Source organism: Pristiophorus japonicus, chromosome 4 (genome assembly GCF_044704955.1).
Source record: "Pristiophorus japonicus isolate sPriJap1 chromosome 4, sPriJap1.hap1, whole genome shotgun sequence".
Lineage (NCBI taxonomy): Eukaryota > Metazoa > Chordata > Chondrichthyes > Pristiophoridae > Pristiophorus > Pristiophorus japonicus.
The window spans coordinates 173,623,926-173,644,929 of NC_091980.1; the positions used below are offsets into that span (position 1 = coordinate 173,623,926).

A 21,004-nucleotide genomic window follows, 5' to 3' on the forward strand; every position below is an offset into this window, starting at 1 on the left:
CACTGTTGGACGGAGTATAAATCAAGAAATAATGGAGGCTTGCAAAAAAGGAACGACAATAATCATGGGCGATTTTAACCTTCATATTGATTGGACAAATCAAATTGGCCAAGGAAGCCTTGAGGAAGAGTTCATAGAGTGTATCTGAGATGGATTCCTGGAAAAGTATGTTGCGGAACCAACCAAGGAGCATGCTATCTTAGATCTGGTACTGTGTAATGAGACAGGATTAATAAACAATCTCCTAGTGAAGGATCCTCCAGGAATGAGTGACCATAACATGGTTGAATTTCAAATTCAGTTGGAGGGTGAGAAAGTTGGATCTCTAACCAGTGTCTTCAACTTAAATAAAGGAGACTACAAAGGTATGAAGGCAGAGTTGGCTAAGGTGGACTGGGAAAATAGATTAAATAGTGGGATGGTTGATGAGCAGTGGCAGACATTTAAGGAGATATTTCATAACTCAACAAATATATATCCCAATGAGAATGAAAGGCTGTAAGAGAAGAGATAACCATCCGTGGCTAACTAAGGAAATAAGGGATGGTATCAAATTGAAAACAAGGGCATACAAGACTAGTGAGAGGCCAAAGGATTGGGAAACTTTTAAAAACCAGCAAAGAATGACAAAAAAAAATAAGAGGGAAAATAGATTATGAAAGTAATCTAGCACGAAATATAAAAACAGATACCAATAGTTTCTACAGGTACATAGAAAGGAAAAGAGTGGCTAAAGTAAATGTTGGTCCCCTCGAGGATGAGACTGGGGAATTAATAATGGGGAACAGGGAGACTTTGAACAAATATTTTGTATTGGTCTTCACAGTAGAAGACATTAAAAACATCCCAATAAGGGATAATCAAGGGGCTCGAGGGAGGGAGGAACTTGATACAATCACTATCATTAAAGAAGTAGTACATGGTAAAATAATGGGACTAAAGGTGGACAAGTCTCTTGGATCTGATGGCTTGCATCCTAGGGTCCTAAAAGATGTGGCTGCAGAGACAGTGGATGCGTTGGTTGTAATCTACCAAAATTCTTTGGACTCTGGGGAGGGCCCAGTGGACTGTAAAACCGCAAATGTAACGCTCCTATTCAGAAAGCAGGAAACTATAGACCAGTTAGTCTAACATCTGTCGTTGGGAAAATGCTAGAGTCCATTATTAAGGAAGCAGTAGCAGGACATTTGGAAAATCATAATTCAATCAAGCAGAGTCAGCATGGTTTTATGAAAGGGAAATCATGTTTGACAAATTTGCTGGAGTTCTTTGAGGATGTAACGAGGAGGGTGGATAAGGGGGAACCAGTGGATGTGTGTATTTGGATTTCCAGAAGACATTCGATAAGGTGCCACATAAAAGATTACCGCACAAGATAAAAGTTCACGGGGTTGGGGGTAATATATCCTTCCTGAATTCAACATTCAGGAAGGATAGACAGAAAGGAAAAGGAGTGGGGTAACGTTGCTGGTTAAAGAGGAAATCAACACAATAATAAGGAAGGACATTAGCTTGGATGATGTGGAATCTGTATGGGTGGAGCTACGGAATACCAAAGGGCAGAAAATGCTAGTGGGAGTTGTGTACAGACCACCAAACAGTAGTAGTGAGGTTGGGGACAGCATCAAACAAGAAATTAGGGATGCGTGCAATAAAGGTACAGCAGTTATCATGGGCGACTTTAATCTACATATAGATTGGGCTAACCAAACTGGTAGCAATACGATGGAGGAGGATTTCCTGGAGTGTATTAGGGATGGTTTTCTGGACCAATATGTTGAGGAACCAACTAGAGGGCTGGCCATCCTCGACTGGGTGTTGTGTAATGAGAAAGGACTAATTAGCAATCTTGTTGTGCGAGGCCCCTTGGGGAAGAGTGACCATAGAATTCTTTATTAAGATGCAGAGTGACACAGTAAATTTAAAGACGAGGGTTCTGAACTTAGGAAAAGGTAACTTCGATGGTATGAGACGTGAATTGGCTAGAATAGACTGGCAAATGATACTTAAAGGGTTGACGGTGGATAGGCAATGGCAAACATTTAAAGATCACATGGATGCACTTCAACAATTGTACATCCCTGTCTGGAGTAAAAATAAAACGGGGAAGGTGGCTCAACCATGGCTAACAAGGGAAATTAAGGAGAGTGTTAAATCCAAGGAAGAGGCATATAAATTGGCCAGAAAAAACAGCAAACCTGAGGACTGGGAGAAATTTAGAATTCAGCAGAGGAGGACAAAGGGTTTAATTAGGAGGGGGAAAATAGAGTATGAGAGGAAGCTTGCCGGGAACATATAAATTGACTGCAAAAGCTTCTATAGCCATGTGGAAAAAAAAAGATTAGTGAAGACAAAAGTAGGTCCCTTGCAGTTAGATTCAGGTGAATTTATAATGGGAAATAAGAAATAGCAGACCAGTTGAACAAATACTTGGTTCTGTCTTCACGAAGGAAGACACAAATAACCTTCCGGAAGTACTAGGGGACCGAGGGTCGAGTGAAGAGGAGGAACTGAAGGATATCCTTATTAGGCGGGAAATTGTGTTAGGGATATTGATGGGATTGAAGACCGATAAATCGCCGGGGCTTGATAGTCTGCATCCCAGAGTACTTAAGGAAGTGGCCCTAGAAATAGTGGATGCATTGGTGATCATTTTACAACAGTCTCTCGACTCTGGATCAGTTCCAATGGACTGGAGGGTAGCTAATGCAACATCACTTTTTAAAAAAGGAGGGAGAGAGAAAACGGGTAATTATAGACCGGTTAGCCTGACATCAGTCGTGGGGAAAATGTTGGAATCAATTATTAAAGATGAAATAGCAGCTCATTTGGAAAGCAGTGACAGGATCGGTCCAAGTCAACATGGATTTATGAAAGGGAAATCATGCTTGACAAATCTTCTGGAATTTTTTGAGGATGTAACTAGTAGAATGGACAAGGGAGAACCAGTGGATGTGGTGTATTTGGACTTTGAAAAGGCTTTTGACAAGGTCCCACACAAGAGATTGGTGTGCAAAATTAAAGCACATGGTATTGGGGGTAATGTACTGATGTGGATAGAGAACTGTTTCCTGTCTGCCAACCAGAGAGTCAGGATAAATGTGTCTTTTTCAGAATGGCAGGCAGTGACTAGTGGAATGCCGCAAGGCTCATTGCTGGGACCCCAGCTCTTTACAATATACATTAATGATTTAGATGAAGGAATTGAGTGTAATATCTCCAAGTTTGCAGATGACATTTAGTTGGGTTGCGGTGTGAGCTGTGAGGGGAATGCTAAGAGGCTGTAGGGTCGACAGGTTAGTTGAATGGGCAAACGCATGGCAGATGCAGTATAATGTGGATAAATGTGAGGTTATCTACTTTGGGGGCAAAAACACGAAGGCAGAATATTATCTAAATGGCGGCAGATTAGGAAAAGGGGAGGTGCAACGAGACCTGGGTGTCATGGTACATCAGTCATTGAAGGTTGGCATGCAGGTACAGCAGGCGGTGAAGAAGGCAAATGGTATGTTGGCCTTCATAACTCGGGAATTTGAGTATAGGAGCAGGGAGGTCTTACTGCAGTTGTACAATGCCTTGATGAGGCTTCACCTGGAATGTTGTGTTCAGTTTTGGTCTCCTAATCTGAGGAAGGACGTTCTTGCTATTGAGGGAGTGCAGCGAAGGTTCACCAGACTGATTCCCAGGGTGGCTGGACTGACATATGAGGAGAGATTGGATCGACTGGGCCTTTATTCACTGAAGTTTAGAAGGATGAGAGGGGATCTCATAGAAACATATAAAATTCTGACAGGACTGGACAGGTTAGATGCAGGAAGAATGTTCCCGATGGGGAAGTCCAGAACCAGGGGACACAGTCTAAGGATAAGGCCTAAGCCATTTAGGTCTGAGATGAGGAGAAACTTCTTCACTCAGAGAGTTTTTAACTGTGGAATTCCCTAACGCAGAGAGTTGTTGATGCCAGTTCATTGGATATATTCAAGAGGGAGTTAGATGTGGCCCTTACGGCTAAAGGAATCAAGTGGTATTGAGAGAAAGCAGGAAAGGGGTACTGAGGTGAATGATCAGCCATGATCTTATTGAATGGTGGTGTAGGCTCAAAGGGCCGAATGGCCTCCTCCTGCATCTATTTTCTATGTTTCTATTAGCATAGATTGAGGATTGGCTAACTAACAGAAAACAGAGAGTCGGGGTAAATGGGTCATTTTCCAGTTAGCAAATAGTAACTAGTGGGATGCCGCAGGGATCGGTGCTGTGGCCTCAACTATTTACAATTTATATTAATGACTTGGATGAAGGGACTGAGTGTAATGTAGCCAAGTTGGCTGATGAAAGCAAACTGAGGAGAACACAAAAAATCTGCAAAGGGATATAGACAGGCTAAGTGAGTGGGCAAAAATTTGGCAGATGGAGTATAAAGTAGGAAAATGTGAGGTTATCTACTTTGGCAGAAAAAATAGAAAAGCAAATTATAATTTAAATGGAGAAAAATTGCAAAGTGCTTCAGTACAGAGGGACCTGGAGGTCCTTGTGCATGAAACACACAAAGTTAGTATGCAGGTACAGCAAGTAATCAGAAGTCCTGCTACAACTGTATTGGTAAGGCCACACCTGGAGTACTGCGTGCAATTTTGGTATCTATATTTAAGGAAGGATATACTTGCATTGGAGGCTGTTCAGAGAAGGTTCACAAGGTTGATTTTGGAGATGAGGGGGTTAACTTTTGAAGATAGGTTATGTCGGTTGGAACTATTCACATTAGCGTTCAGAAGAATCAGAGGTGATCTTATCGAAACATGTCAGATTATGAGTGGGCTCGACAAGGTGGATGCAGAGTATATTTCCACTCATAGTGGAAACTAAAACTAGGGGGCATAATCTCAGAATAAGGAGCCACCCATTTAACACTGAGATGAGGAGGAATTTCTTCTCTGAGAGTTGTAAATCTATGGAATTCTCTGCCCCAGAGAGCTGTGGAGGCTGGGTCATTGAATATATTTAAGGCGGAGATAGACAGATTTTTGAGCGATAAGAGAATAAAGGGTTATGGGGAGCGGGCAGGGATCTGGAACTGAGTCAATGATCAGATCAGCCATGATCTTATTAAATGGCGGAGCAGGCTCGAGGGGCCAGGTGGCCTACTCCTGCTCCTAGTTCTTGTGAGTGTTACTTTCCACTTACCAGCCCAAGCCTGAATGTTGTCCAGGTCTTATTCTGAGGAATTGCGAATGGAACTGAACACTGTGCAATCATCAGCGAACATCCCCCCTTCTGACCTTATGATGGAGGGAAGGTCATTGATGAAGCAGCTGAAGATGCTTTGGCCTGGGACATTGCCCTGAGGAACTCCTGCAGCGATGTCCTGGGGCTGGTATGATTGACTGCCAATAACCACAACCAACTTCCTCTGTGCTAGGTATGACTCCAGTCAGTGGAGAGTTTTCCCCCTGATTCCCCTTGACTTTACTAGGGCTCCTTGATGCCACACTCGGTCAAATGCTGCCTTGATGTCAAGGGGAATCACTCTCACTTCACCTCTGGAATTCAGCTCTTTTGTCCATGTTTGGACCAAGGCTGTAATGAGGTCTGGGGCCGAGTGGTCCTGGCGGAACCCAAACTGAGCATCAGTGAGCAGGTTATTGATGAGTAAATGCCGCTTGATAGCACTGTCGAAGACACCTTCCATCACGTTGCTGATGATTGAGAGTAGACTGCTAGGGCGGTAATTGGCCAGATTGGATTTGTCCTGCTTTTTGTGGACTGGACATACCTGGGCAGTTTTCCACCATTGTTGGGTAGATGCCAGTGTTGTAGCTGTACTGGAACAGCTTGGCTAGAGGTGTTCTGGAGCACAAGTCTTCAGCACGACAGCCGGGATGTTGTCGGGGCCCATAGCCTTTGCTGTATCCAGTGCACTCATCCACTTCCTGATATTCTGTGGAGTGAATCGAATTGGCTGAAGACTGGCTTCTGTGATGGTGGGGACCTCAGGAGGAGGCCGATATTGATCATCCGCTCGGCACTTCTGGCTGAAGATGGTTGCAAACGCTTCAGCCTTGTCTTTACACTTGCGTGCTGGGCTCCGCCATCATTGAGGATGGTGATATTCATGGAGCCTCCTCCTGTTTGTTATTTAATTGTCCACCAGCATTCACGACTGGATGTGGCAGGAATGTAGAGCTTTGATCTGATCTGTTGATTGTGGGATCGCTTGGCTCTGTCTATAACATGCTGCTTTGCATGCATCTAGTCCTGTGTTGTAGCTTCCCCAGGTTGGCACCTCATTTTTAGATAGGCCTGGTGCTGCTGGCAAGCTCTTATGCGCTCCTCATTGAACTAGGGTTGGTCCCCTGGCTTGATGGCAATAGTAGAGTGAAGGATATGCCGGGCCATGAGGTTACAGATTGTGGTGAAATACAATTCTGCTGCTGCTGATGCCCAGTTTTGAGCCGCTAGATCTGTTCTAAATCTATCCCATTTAGCACGGTGGTAGTGCCGCACAACACGAGTCTCCACAATGACTGTGCGGTGGTCACTGCTACTAATGCTGTCATGGACAGATGCATCTGTGACAGGTAGATTGGTGAGGATGAAATGAAGTAGGTTTTTCCCTCGTGTTGGTTCTCACTACATGCTGCAGGCCCAGTTGGCAGATATGTCCTTCACGACTCGGCCACTCGTGGTACAACCGAGCCACTCTTGGTGATGGATCTTGAAGTCCCCCACCCAGAGTACATTCTGTGCCCTTGCTATCCTCAGTGCTTCTTCCGAGTGGTGTTCAACATGGAGGAATGCTAATTCATCAGCTGAGGGAGGGCGATAGGTGATTATCAGCAGGATGTTTGCTTGCACGTGCTTGACCTGAAGCCATGAGACTTCATGGGGTCCGGAGTCAACGTTGTGGACTCCCAGGGCCTGTCCTCTCGACTGTATATCACTGAGCTACCACCTCAGGTGGGTCTGTCCTGCTGGTGGGACAGGACATACCCAGGGATTGTGATGGAGGAGTCTGGGACATTGGCTGATAGTCATACTTACAGAATCATGCCTATCTCAGACTGTTGTTTGACCAGTCTGTAGGACAGCTCTCCCAATTTTGGCACAAGTCCCCAGATGTTAGTGAGGAGTATTTTGCGGGTTTAATGGACTTGGGTGTACCGTTGTCGTGTCTGAAGCCGATGCCGGGTGGGCCGTCCAGTTTTATTCTTATTATTACTTGGAGGGTGAGAGTCTAAGTGGAGTCAAGGAGCAAAGGCACCTCGGAGTACAAATACACAAATCACTAAAAGTTGCGACACAGGTTAGCAAGGCCGTAAAAAAAGCAAACCAAGCACCAGGGTTTATTTCTAGAGGTATAGAAATAAAAAGTAGGGAAGTTATGTTAAACCTGTCTCAAACCTTTGTTCGACCACACTTGGAGTACTGCATATAGTTCTGGTCGCCATATTATAAAAAGGATTTGAGGCACTGGAGAGGGTGCAGAGAAGATTTACAAGGATGATGCCAGAAATGCGAGGGTATATATATCAGGAAAGAATGAACAGGCTGAGTCTCTTTTCTGTTAAAAAAAGATCTAAAATTCTGAAAGCTTTTGATAGAGTGGCTACAGAGAGAATGTTTCCACTTGTGGGGAAGAGCATAACTAGAGGCCATCAATTTAAGATAGTCACCAAGAAATCCACTAGGGAATTTAGAAGAAACTTCTTTACCCAAAGAATGGTGAGAATGTGGAACTCACTACCACAGGGAGGGGTTGAAGCGAATAGTATAGATGCATTTAAGTGGAGGCTAGACAAGCACATGAGGGAGAAGGGAATAGAGGGTTATGCTGATACGTTTAGATGAGGAAAAATGGAAGGAGGCTCGAGTGGAGTATAAACGGTGGCATGGATGGTTGGGCCGAATGGCCCGTGTCTGTGTCATGTATCCTATGTCAAACCTTCTCACTCTGAGGCAAGAGTGTAAACCAAAACCCAAGTCTTTGTTCTCTGTGAGCTACTATAGCCCATGTATCCTGGCAAATATTTATCCCTCTACCAACAAAATTGAAATAGATTTTCTGGTCATTATCACATTGCTGCTCTGGGACCTTGCTGTGCACAAAATGGCTGCTGCATTTCCTGTATTACAACAATGACTACGCTTCAAACATACTTCATCAGCTGGGACGTCCCAAGGTCGTGAATGGTGCTTGATAAATGCAAGTTCTTTTTTTCTTGTGTTCCTGGCATCAACAAGAAAGTCTTAAGCATCAGTAACTGCTATGTATCCTGAAGTCATGAAAGTATATTGTATAAATACAAGTTTTTGCTTTTGTTAATCCATGCGCACTCACTCACCAGCTGGGGTATGGAATTGAGATGAATTCAGTCACCATCCTATTGATGAGAGAAACTTTGGAGTGTTAGGTGAGACACTGGCCTTTCACCTCTCAGGCCAGGTTCAAATTGGTAGATGAGAGTCTTCTGGTGGCTTCAGCTGTCTGATCTGAAATGAGTTTGTGCAATCTGGATGAGCTTGACTGTAAAACACAACCCTGCCCATACATTGGCTGTGCCATTTCAGGGAGGCTGCAGGCCAGCTGACTTAGAGAATGGAACAATATCGCACAGGCGCAACAGAGATGCTCTCTCGAGTTTGGGGTTTGAGATACGTTTTTGGGACAGGGTTGATGAACATTTCTCCTACATGTAACTGCTTGAGCTGAGAATACTTGGTGCTGGTGATTGGGTGCCTGAAATCGAAGGCTTGCCATTTCCCAACTCTAACATATATAATACAACATATAACTAATAGAGGTCTTTAAAACTATGAAGGGGTTTAACAGGGTAGATGTAGAGAAAATGTTTCCACTTGTGGGGAATCCAAATCTAGGGGCCACAAATAATCTCCCATAAATCCAATAGGGAGTTCAGAAGAAACTTATTCACACAGTGGTTAGAATGTGAAACATTATCTCAAGGACTATTTGAAGCCAATAGCAGAAACATAGGGAGAAAGGAATAAAATAATGTAATGATGGGGCTGGCCCAGCATAGACTAGTTGAGCCGAATGGCCTATTTTTGTGGTGTACATTCCATGTAATCCCTCAATTTGAGCACAAACTTACTAATAAATGGGGAATTTTGTTAAACCGCTGGTCTATTCAATTGAACAACACTTGAGCCTTGAAAGCATTCAGAATGAAATGCAATCTTCGCTAACCAGAAGTCCTGGTATATTATCAGGGTGAGATTCAGCAATCCCCAGGGATTAAATGTCCTCCATCATCTCGAATGTAGAAATAAATTCGGAGCACGCATGACTGAAACCTGAAAAATGCCTCAGTGCTTTGGCAAGATGTGTAATGTTTAGATCAGGATTGGCTGCAAACTGCAGATAAAGCAGCCAATTTAAAATGCCAACCATAGCCCTTCAATCAGTCCTTTGGCCTGAATCAGAGCAGCAGTAAAACACCAGACAAAGAAACTGTAACTTGATCAAAAATGATTAACTGTCTAAAATGTGCACCCTCATATCTCTGGTTTGGCTGTCTATTCAAGATATAAGAACATAAGAAATAGGAGCTGGAGTAGGCCATTTGGCCCGTCGAGTCTACTCCGCCATTCACCAAGATCATGGCTGCTCTTCTACCTCAACTCCACCTTCCTGCACTATCTCCGTATCTCATAGTTCCCCAAAATTTATCGTCTCTGTCTTGAATATACTCAACAACTGAGCATCCACAGATCTCTGGGGTCGAGAATTGCAAAAATTCACAACCATTTGAGTGAAGAAATTTCTCCTCATCTCAGTCCTAAATGGCCGACCCTTTATTTTGAGACTGTGACCCCGTGTTCTAGATTCCCCAGCCAGGTGAAACATCATCTCAACATTAACCCTGTCAAACCCCTTAAGAATTTTATCTGTTTCAATCAAATCACACCTCATTCTTCTAAACTTGAGGGAATATAGGCCTAGTCTGCTCAATCTCTCCTCATGGGGCAATCCCCCCATCCCAGGAATCAGTCGAGTGAACCTTTGTTGCACTCCCTCTATGGCAAGTATGTCTTTCCTTGGGTAAGGAGACCAAAACTGTACACAATACTCCAGGTGCGGTCTCACCAGGGCCCTATATAATTGTAGTAAGACTTCTTTACTCTTATACTCTAATCCCTTTTATAACAAGCCAACATACCATTTGCTTTCCTAATTACTTGCTGTAGCTGCATGTTAATTTTCTGTGATTCATGTACAAGGATACCCAGGTCCCTCTGAATACCAACATTTCCCAATCTCTCACCATTCAACAAATATTCTGCTTTCTTGTTTTTTCCACCAAAGTGGATGACTTCACAATTTGCCACATTGTATTCCATTTTCCATGTTCATGCCCACTCAGTCAACCTGTCTATATCTCTCTGCAGCCTCTTTGCATCCTCCTCACAGCTTACTTTCCCACCGAACTGTGTATCATAAGCAAACTTGGATATGTTACACTCAGTCCCTTCATCTAAGTCATTAATATAGATTGTAAATAGCTGGGGCCCAAGCACTGATCCTTGCGGTATCCCGCTAGTTGCAGCCTGCCAACCCGAAAAAGTTCCGTTTATTCCTACTTTCTGTTTTCTGTGCATTAACCGATTCTCAATCCATGCTAATATATTGCCCTCAATTCCATGAGTCCTAATTTTGTGTAAGAATCTCTTGTGTGCCACCTTATAGAATGCTTTTTGAAAATCCAAATACTCTACATCCACTGGTTCCCCATTATCCATCCTACTAGTCTTCAAAAAAAACTTCAAAAATAGATTTCATTGGCTGTAAAACGCTTCAAGACATCCGGTGGTCGTGAAAGGCGTTGTATAAATCCAAGTCTTTTGTTTTCCGTCTGCTTTACTACCTTACCGGTCCAGTTACTATGGTTGATCAGTTTCCAACCCTTTTCCAAGGTCCTGCTGCAATATTTCAACTCACCGTTCAGTTATATGTATGCTGTGATAAATAATTGCTCTTTACTTCGTCAAGTTATCCATTATTTTCCCATCTTCCCTTGTAAGCTAATTACGATTATCTACATAAATAAAGTTTTAATCAGCAAAAAAGACTGTAATCTTACATAAGTTAATGCAGTACTAAACATGAACTCCATGCTGTGCATCATATAATATGTTTCCACCTTTTCTGTAATGATATTTTGTTGTTTTGCAGGTGTTGGATGCTGCCAGAAAGAGCATGCTTCGAAAATCCTACTTATTAACAGATGAGGTGGGTATTAGCAAAGAGTTTGCACGAGAGATTCATATACTTACTGCCAGCTGTTAGTGGCAGTGATTCTCAAACAAATGGTGGCCACTGCTCTTGAGCCAGCTGGAGGCAGTCACCGCAGCTGCCGCCATATTTGTGGGCCCCTTTGCGCTGCCAGTAACTGGCGGAGTCCTGTTTTTAAAAAAAAAAAAGAAAAATTGCGTTGTGGTGACGTCAGTCGGCTGCAACACTGTCTTAACGCCACCTACGCGAACTTCGACCCTAGCATTCAATTCAGCACTGGGCCCTAAGCACGGCAGGTTAACCTGCCGTGCAAGCAGGCTGACAGGTGATATCTGTAGCTGTTGCAGGAACACACACATCAACCAGGTAAGTTTGAATGGAAGGGTTTGGCCTTGGTTTTGGGGATTTTATTGAAATGGTGGCTTGCTGCAAGATATATAAAAAGTTTTTTGTTTAAGTGTTTTTGGAGTGCTGCTGGACACTTGCAAGGGCTCGGATGGTAAGTGAAGGCCTTTGAGAAGACAGAACATGCTGCGAATACTCAGCAAATCACAATACATCCGTGGAGTTCACGTCTCAGGTTGACACGCTGCCTGACCAATTGATTGTTTGCAGCATTTTATGCTGTCATTTCAGGGGAGGGCAGCAGCAGCCAAGTTCATGGCACCATGGCTGGCTCTGCTGCACAGGAGGGCAGGAAAAAGAGTGGGAGAGCAATAGTGATTGGGGATTCAATGGTGAGGGGAATAGATAGGCGTTTCTGCGGCCGCAACCGAGACTCCAGGATGGTATGTTGCCTCCCTGGTGCAAGGGTCAAGGATGTCTCGGAGCGGGTGCAGGACATTCTAAAAAGGGAGGGAGAACAGCCAGTTGTCGTGGTGCACATTGGTACCAACGACATAGGTAAAAAAAGGGATGAGGTCCTACGAAACGAATTTAAGGAGCTAGGAGCTAAATTAAAAAGTAGGACCTCAAAAGTAGTAATCTCGTGATAGTCAGAGTAGGAATCGCAGGATAGTGCAGATGAATACGTGGCTTGAGCAGTGGTGCAACAGGGAGGGATTCAAATTCCTGGGGCATTGGAACCGGTTCTGGGGACGGTGGGACCAGTACAATCCGGACGGTCTGCACCTGGGCAGGACCGGAACCAATGTCCTAGGAGGAGTGTTTGCTAGTGCTGTTGGGGAGGATTTAAACTGATATGGCAGGGGGATGGGAACCAATGCAGGGAGACAGAGGGAAACAAAAAGGAGACAAAAGCAAAAGACAGAAAGGAGATGAGGAAAAGTGGAGGGCAGAGAAACCCAAGGCAAAGAACAAAAAGGGCCACTGTACAGCAAAATTCTAAAAGGACAAAGGGTGTTAAAAGAACAAGCCTGAAGGCTTTGTGTCTTAATGCAAGGAGTATCCGCAATAAAGTGGATGAATTAACTGTGCAAATAGATGTTAACAAATATGATGTGATTGGGATTACGGAGACGTGGCTCCAGGATGATCAGGGCTGGGAACTCAACATCCAGGGGTATTCAACATTCAGGAAAGATAGAATAAAAGGAAAAGGAGGTGGGGTAGCATTGCTGGTTAAGGAGCAAATTAAGGCAATAGTTCGGAAGGACATTAGCTTGGATGATGTGGAATCTATATGGGTAGAGCTGCAGAATACCAAAGGACAAAAAACGTTAGTGGGAGTTGTGTACAGACCTCCAAACAGTAGTAGTGATGTTGGGGAGGGCATCAAACATGAAATTAGGGGTGCGTGCAATAAAGGTGCAGCAGTTATAATGGGTGACTTTAATATGCACATAGATTGGGTTAACCAAACTGGAAGCAATACGGTGGAGGAGGATTTCCTGGAGTGCATAAGGGATGTTTTTTTAGACCAATATGTCGAGGAACCAACTAGGGGGGAGGCCATCTTAGACTGGGTGTTGTGTAATGAGAGAGGATTAATTAGCAATCTCGTTGTGCGAGGCCCCTTGGGGAAGAGTGACCATAATATGGTGGAATTCTGCATTAGGATGGAGAATGAAACAGTTAATTCAGAGACCATGGTCCAGAACTTAAAGAAGGGTAACTTTGAAGGTATGAGGCGTGAATTGGCTAGGATAGATTGGCGAATGATACTGAAGGGGTTGACTGTGGATGGGCAATGGCAGACATTTAGAGACCGCATGGATGAACTACAACAATTGTACATTCCTGTCTGTCGTAAAAATAAAAAAGGGAAGGTGGCTCAACCGTGGCTATCAAGGGAAATCAGGGATAGCATTAAAGCCAAGGAAGTGGCATACAAATTGGCCAGAAATAGCAGAGAACCCGGGGATTGGGAGAAATTTAGAACTCAGCAGAGGAGGACAAAGGGTTTGATTCGGGCAGGGAAAATGGAGTACGAGCAGAAGCTTGCAGGGAACATTAAGACGGATTGCAAAAGTTTCTATAGATATGTAAAGAGAAAAAGGTTAGTAAAGACAAACGTAGGTCCCCTGCAGTCAGAATCAGGGGAAGTCATAACGGGGAACAAAGAAATGGCGGACCAATTGAACAAGTACTTTGGTTCGGTATTCACTGAGGAGGACACAAACAACCTTCCGGATATAAAAGGGGTCAGAGGGTCTAGTAAGGAGGAGGAACTGAAGGAAATCCTTATTAGTCGGGAAATTGTGTTGGGGAAATTGATGGGATTGAAGGCCGATAAATCTCCAGGGCCTGATGGACTGCATCCCAGAGTACTTAAGGAGGTGGCCTTGGAAATAGTGGATGCATTGACAGTCATTTTCCAACATTCCATTGACTCTGGATCAGTTCCTATGGAGTGGAGGGTAGCCAATGTAACCCCACTTTTTAAAAAAGGAGGGAGAGAGAAAACAGGGAATTACAGACCAGTCAGCCTGACATCGGTAGTGGGTAAAATGATGGAATCAATTATTAAGGATGTCATAGCAATGCATTTGGAAAGAGGTAATATGATAGGTCCAAGTCAGCATGGATTTGTGAAAGGGAAATTATGCTTGACAAATCTGGAATTTTTTGAGGATGTTTCCAGTAGAGTGGACAAGGGAGAACCAGTTGATGTGGTATATTTGGACTTTCAGAAGGCTTTCGACAAGGTCCCACACAAGAGATTAATGTGCAAAGTTAAAGCACATGGGATTGGGGGTAGGGTGCTGACATGGATTGAGAACTGGTTGTCAGACAGGAAGCAAAGAGTAGGAGTAAATGGGTACTTTTCAGAATGGCAGGCAGTGACTAGTGGGGTACCGCAAGGTTCTGTGCTGGGGCCCCAGCTGTTTACACTGTACATTAATGATTTAGACGAGGGGATTAAATGTAGTATCTCCAAATTTGCGGATGACACTAAGTTGGGTGGCAGTGTGAGCTGCAAGGAGGATTCTATGAGGCTGCAGAGCGACTTGGATAGGTTAGGTGAGTGGGCAAATGCATGGCAGATGAAGTATAATGTGGATAAATGTGAGGTTATCCACTTTGGTGGTAAAAACAGAGAGACAGACTATTATCTGAATGGTGACAGATTAGGAAAAGGGCAGGTGCAAAGAGACCTGGGTGTCATGGTACATCAGTCATTGAAGGTTGGCATGCAGGTACAGCAGGCGGTTAAGAAAGCAAATGGCATGTTGGCCTTCATAGCGAGGGGATTTGAGTACAAGGGCAGGGAGGTGTTGCTACAATTGTACAGGGCCTTGGTGAGGCCACACCTGGAGTATTGTGTACAGTTTTGGTCTCCTAACCTGAGGAAGGACATTCTTGCTATTGAGGGAGTGCAGCGAAGGTTCACCAGACTGATTCCCGGGATGGCGGGACTGACCTATCAAGAAAGACTGGATCAACTGGGCTTGTATTCACTGGAGTTCAGAAGAATGAGAGGGGATCTCATAGAAACGTTTAAAATTCTGACGGGGTTAGACAGGTTAGATGCAGGAAGAATGTCCCCAATGTTGGGGAAGTCCAGAACCAGGGGACACAGTCTAAGGATAAGGGGGAAGCCATTTAGGACCGAGATGAGGAGGAATTTCTTCACCCAGAGAGTGGTGAACCTGTGGAATTCTCTACCACAGAAAGTTGTTGAGGCCAATTCACTAAATATATTCAAAAAGGAGATGGATGAAGTCCTTACTACTAGGGGAATCAAGGGGTATGGTGAGAAAGCAGGAATGGGGTACTGAAGTTGCATGTTCAGCCATGAACTCATTGAATGGCGGTGCAGGCTAGAAGGGCCGAATGGCCTACTCCTGCACCTATTTTCTATGTTTCTATGTTTCTATTTACAGTATCCGCTGCAGAGGGAAGAGGAAGATGCAGAAGAGGAGGAATCAGACAGAAGGATGTATCCCAGACAGCCCCTTTGTGGCCGGGATATCTGGGATGGATTCATCTGCCTGTGGTCCCACTAGCTGGACAGGTTGCCTCCTCTTGTTGACCCACTGGTTGGGCAGGCTGCATTTCTTGGGTGTGTGAAATGAGGAAGACACAAGGGTGGAGTTGTGCTGACGGGAGGGCGGGCAGAGTCAGCATGGATTTATGAAGGGGAAGTGATGTTTGACAAATTTGCTGGAATTCTTTGAGGATGTAACGAACAGGGTGGATAAAGGGGAACCAGTAGATGTGGTGTATTTGGACTTGCAGGAGGCATTTGACAAGGTGCCACATAAAAGGTTACTGCACAAGATAAAAGTTCACTGGGTTGGGGGTAATCTATTAGCATGGATAGAGGATTGGCTAACTAACAGAGAACAGAGAGTCGGGATAAATGGTTCATTCTCGGGTTGGCAATCAGTAACCAGTGGAGTGCCGCAGGGATCAGTGCTAGGATCCCAACTATTTACAATCTATATTAATGACTTGGAAGAAGTTATTGAATGTAACGCAGCCAAGTTTGCTGATGATACAAAAATAGGAGGCAAAGCAATGTAGGAGGAGAACACAGAAAATCTGCAAATGAACACAGACAGGCTAAGTGAGTGGGTAAAAATGTCAGATGGAGTATAATGTTGGAAAATGTGAGGTCATGCGCTTTGGCTGAAAAAAAATCAAAGAGCAAGTTATTATTTAAATGGAGAAAAATTGCAAAGTGCTGCAGTACAGTGGGACCTGGGGGTACTTGTGCATGAAACATAAAAGGATAGTATGCAGGTACAGCAAGTGATCAGGAAGGCCAATGGAATCTTGGCCTTTATTTCAAAGGGGATGGAGTATAAAAGCAGGGAAGTCTTGCTCCAGTTATACAGGGTATTAGTGAGGCCACACCTGGAATACTCTGTGCAGTTTTCGTTTCCATATTTACGAAAGGATATATTTGCTTTGGTGGCAGTTCAGAAAAGGTTCACTAGGTTGATTCCGGAGATGAGGGGGTTGACTTATGAGGAAAGGTTGAGTAGGTTGGGCCTCTACTCATTGTAATTCAGAAGAATGAGAGGTGATCTTATCGAAACATTTAAGATTATGAGGGGCTTGACAAGGTGGATGCAGAAAGGATGTTTCCACTGATGGGAGAGACTAGAACTAGAGGGCATGATCATAGAATAAGGGGCCGCCCATTTAAAACTGAGATGAGGAGGAATTTCTTCTCGGTTGTAAATCTGTGGAATTCGCTGCCTCAGAGAGCTGTGGAAGCTGGGACATTGAATAAATTTAAAACAGAAATAGACAGTTTCTTAACCATAAGGGGTTATGGGGAGCGGGCAGGGAAGTTGACGCAAGTCCATGATCGGATTAGCCATGATCGTATTAAATGGCGGAGCAGGCTCGAGGGACCGTATGGCCTACTCCTGCTCCTGTTTCTTTTGTTCTTATGAAACCTAGAGCTGCATGCCAGAAGGAGGATAATGTGCGTGGATACCCGCATCTTGTATCCTTTCAGCTCCGCTGAAACACCATCACCTCCAAGTTCCCCTCCAAGTTACACAACATCGCTGGGTCAAAATCTTGGCACTCCCTCCCTAACAGCACTGTGGGAGAACCTTCACCACACGGACTGCAGCGGTTCAAGAAGGCGGCTCACCATCATCTTCTCAAGGGCAATAAGGGATGGGCAATAAATTCTGGCCTTGCCAACGATGCCCACATCCCATGAATGAATAAAATAATATATTAAAAACCGATCTAGACACCCTGTGCGAAAGATCTATCTTAAGAATGAACGACTAGTCCAGCAGTATCTTTCCTCTTCCTATGACGGAAGTGCCCATGTTCCAGTTAGTAACCGCTTACGCTGTGTGATGAAGTGTATGCCTACCTCTATTATTTTAGGACAGTCGGACCCAGGGTAGTGGATGGTGGGAGCCAGCTGGGCTCCGAATAAGTAATCACAGGTGTTCCTGATGAAGTAAACAAGTGATGCTGGACGATAAACCCAAATGTTTCAGATCAAGTGCAGACCTGCAGGGAGGAGGGGGGAGAGGTCTCGGAATCCAAAAGTTTGCCACTAGTTGACTAGGTTGAATTGTTGTCAAGAATGCGAAGGGGTGATGCTGGTAGGCTGGCCATCCTGAGCCAAGGGGGCACTTGATCATGACTGAAATTAGGCCTTAGAGAGGGTGCAGAAAAGATTCACAAGAATGGTTCCAGAGTTGAGGGACTTCAGTTATGTGGATAGAGGGAAGAAGCTGGGGTGGTTTTCCTTCGAGCAGAGAAGATTAAAAGGAGATTTTGTTAGAGGTGTTCAAAATCATGAGGGGTCTGGACAGAGTAGATAGAGAGAAACTGTTCCAATTGGCAGAAGGGTCAAGAACCAGAGGACACAGATTAAAGATGATTGGCAGAAGAACCAAAGGCGACATGAGGAAATACTTTTTATGCAGTGAGTGGTTAGGATCCGGAATGCACTGTCTGAGTGGATGGTGGAGGCAGATTCAATCGTGGCTTTCAAATGGGAATTTGGTAAGTATCAGAAGGAAAAAAAATTGCAGGGCTACGGAGAAAGAGCGGGGGAGTGGGACTAGCTCAAGTGCTTTTGTAGAGAACCGACATGGGCTCGACAGGCCAAATGATGACCTCCTGTGCTGTTACCATTCTTCCTCATATGGCGAGCGATATCTAGGCTTTGGAAGGGTGCAGAGAAGGGCCTTAGATCATTCCCAATTTAAAACATCTTAGTTATCAAGATAGGCTAAACAAGCTGGGACTCTACACTTTAGAGAAGCACAGACATGGGGGTGATCTGATTGAGGTATACAAGATGCTGAAGGGAACAGACAATTTGAATAGACAGTTTGCGCCAATAAAATAGTTAGGAAGGACCATGGGGGTCACAATTTTAAGTTGTTTGAGGCCAGTTCTAGGTTAGACGTCAGGAGCTGGTTCTTTTCCCAGAGAACAGTGGGCCTCGGGAACAGGCTGTCGTCTCGTGTCGTGGACACCGATTCGCTGAATTCTTAAAGCGAGAGTAGGACCTGTTTCTGGCTGGGGTGGTGATCACCTCGTCTACTTCTCTCAGGAGGCATTCGGGTGGAGTGGGGAGTCTATATATTGAGTCGGACATGCTGAATGGACCAGAGGCTTTTTTTCCTGTTCGCTATTGTTTCTGTTCGGATCTCCTATCCTCTTGCGCAGTGCCGCAGTATACTCAGCATTCCTAAGAGCAGTCCTTGTGCAAGACTTTGTGGGTTGGGGCCCTCTTGATGTTGATTAACATTGGTGTTGAGGAACTTTTGCTCTGTATCTGTTATGCCTGACCTCAAGAGTCCTTAATGGGGCAGTGCTGAGTAATATTATACTGCATATAACCTGTGCCATCCTCGATTCATTGGTGCAATGTCAGCTGTGTCTCGGTGTATAGCACTCGCTCGCCTCCAATTTCGACGGCTGTGGGTTCAGGTCTCACTCCAGAGACTTGAGGGCAAAATCTAGCTGACACTCCCAGTGCAGTCCTGAGGGAGTGCTGCGGTGTCGGAGGTGTCCTCTTTCGGATGAGGTGTTGAACCGAGGCCCTATCCGCATCCCTCAGGTGGACGTAAACGATCCCAAGGCAGTATTTTGAAGAATCATAAAAATTTACAGCACGGAAGGAGGACATTTTGGCCCATTGTGTCGGCGCTGGCCGACAAAGAGATATCCAGCCTAATCCCACTTTCCAGCTCTTGGTCCGTAGCCCTGCAAGTTACGGCACTTTAAGTGCACATCCAAGTACTTTTTAAATGTGGTGAGGGTTTCTGCCTCTCTCACCTTTTCAGGCAGAGAGTTCCAGACCTCCACCACTGGGTGAAGAAATTTCCCCTCAAATCCCCTCTAAACCTCCGACCAATTACTTTAAATCTATTCTCACTGGTTGTTGACTGCTCTGCTAAGGGAAATAGGTCCTTCCTATTCACTCTATCTAGGCCCCTCATGAGGAGTTCTCTGTGGAGTCCTGGCCGATATTTATCCCTCAAACCACATCACTGAAACAGACTATCCGGCCATTATCGCATTGCTGTCTGTGGGATCTTGCTGTGCGCCAACTGGCTGCCGTGTTTCCTACATTAAAACAGTGGCTACACTTCAAAAATTGGCTGTAAAGCACTTTGAGATGTCCTGAGGTTGTGAATGGCGCTATATAAATAAAAGTCCTTTCTTTCCTGTCGTCTTGTTTTAGACGCTGAGAAGGCATCTGCTTCACTTCAAGCTGCCCAACATGGAGTCCCCCGTCGGGTTTGACATGTACGAGGAGCTGCCCCCGATGAGGCACAGGCGAATGCAAAAAGTGCTCGGGGACCTTTTGCACCCGGAGATGGGACAGGAGGCGGAGTAACTTGGGAGAAGCTGGCACTTGGGGGGTATGGGTGGGTGAAGCAGCTGTTTTCAGGCTCCAGTCCTGCCGACGCCTTTCAACTCTCACGGGCGCGCTCGACCCCCGAGGAAGGTGAGCCTACTCCACACGTACCGGCTGTGGGAGAGCAGGGTCCGGAGACTACGTCAGCTCCCTGAGCTAATTGGCAGAGGCCATTTTATCACACGAAGATTCCCCTTGTCTGTATCTTAAGGAAAGGTTTTAACTTGATGGAGAACTGAAGGTGCAGGTCTTGTACTAGAGGTAGTGTCCCAACCCCCTCACCGGAGCAGATCTTACTTCCACGAGATGCACCCGCAGACCACCAGCCCGTCCCCCGAGCCGGTGCACGCTTGTGCTTCCGACGTCCTAACAGCACCGCGGAATAGGAGGGCTGTGCCCATGCCTGCTCAGAGACGCTGGATTAACCCAAAGATTCGGTGGTACCAGCCCCCTCCCGAAGCAGTGTGAAGATTTCTGGGAAGGACGGATGAACTCTGCTGCGACAGTTTCACAGAGGAAGATTAAGGCTTCCCCGGAACAGCCTGACGTGTTGTGAATTGTGCAAAGAGATTGGTGTCTGATCCTCTGAGGGTGCAATGCCTTGATGTTAAGGCCGTTCACACTGGTCAGGTTTTACTGTTTGGACTGTGGGCCACAGGTCCCATGTACATTAATGCTGAATAAATTATACAACACTTGTCTCTTATCTTTAAGTGTGCGTTGGGATGCGCGGGGTGGTCTGGGAAAGGCTTGGATCCAGCTAAGCACAGGGTCCGAGGAAGTTTCTGTGAAACCAAAAAGGGAAGGATGTCACATGGCTACAGTACGGGCCACACTTCTGAATTTGCGGCTGAGGTGCATTGTTGGAGCAAAGTTGGGAGCTTTATTCTCGATCAAAGAGTGGTATATCCATGGGATTTCTTTCGTTCTCTTGTTTTCTCTTTTTCTTTCTCTTTCTTTCTCTCTTCCTCCCTCTGTCCCTCATAACT

At 45.1% G+C, this 21,004-nt stretch overlaps 1 protein-coding gene across 5 annotated transcripts in view; it reads left to right on the forward strand.

Moving 5' to 3' along the window:
* The window catches only part of rpap1 (RNA polymerase II associated protein 1), a 154,979-nt gene extending 134,265 nt beyond the window's left edge, over nt 1–20,714 (forward strand). For all 5 annotated transcript variants that reach the window (XM_070878833.1, XM_070878837.1, XM_070878834.1 and 2 more), the window contains 2 exons: nt 11,192–11,248; nt 19,839–20,714. In XM_070878833.1, coding sequence (XP_070734934.1) covers nt 11,192–11,248; nt 19,839–19,994 — 213 coding nt within the window. In that variant the 3' untranslated portion in view covers nt 19,995–20,714. The remainder of the gene's footprint in view (nt 1–11,191; nt 11,249–19,838) is intronic.
* The last annotated feature ends 290 nt before the right edge of the window (nt 20,715–21,004 follow it).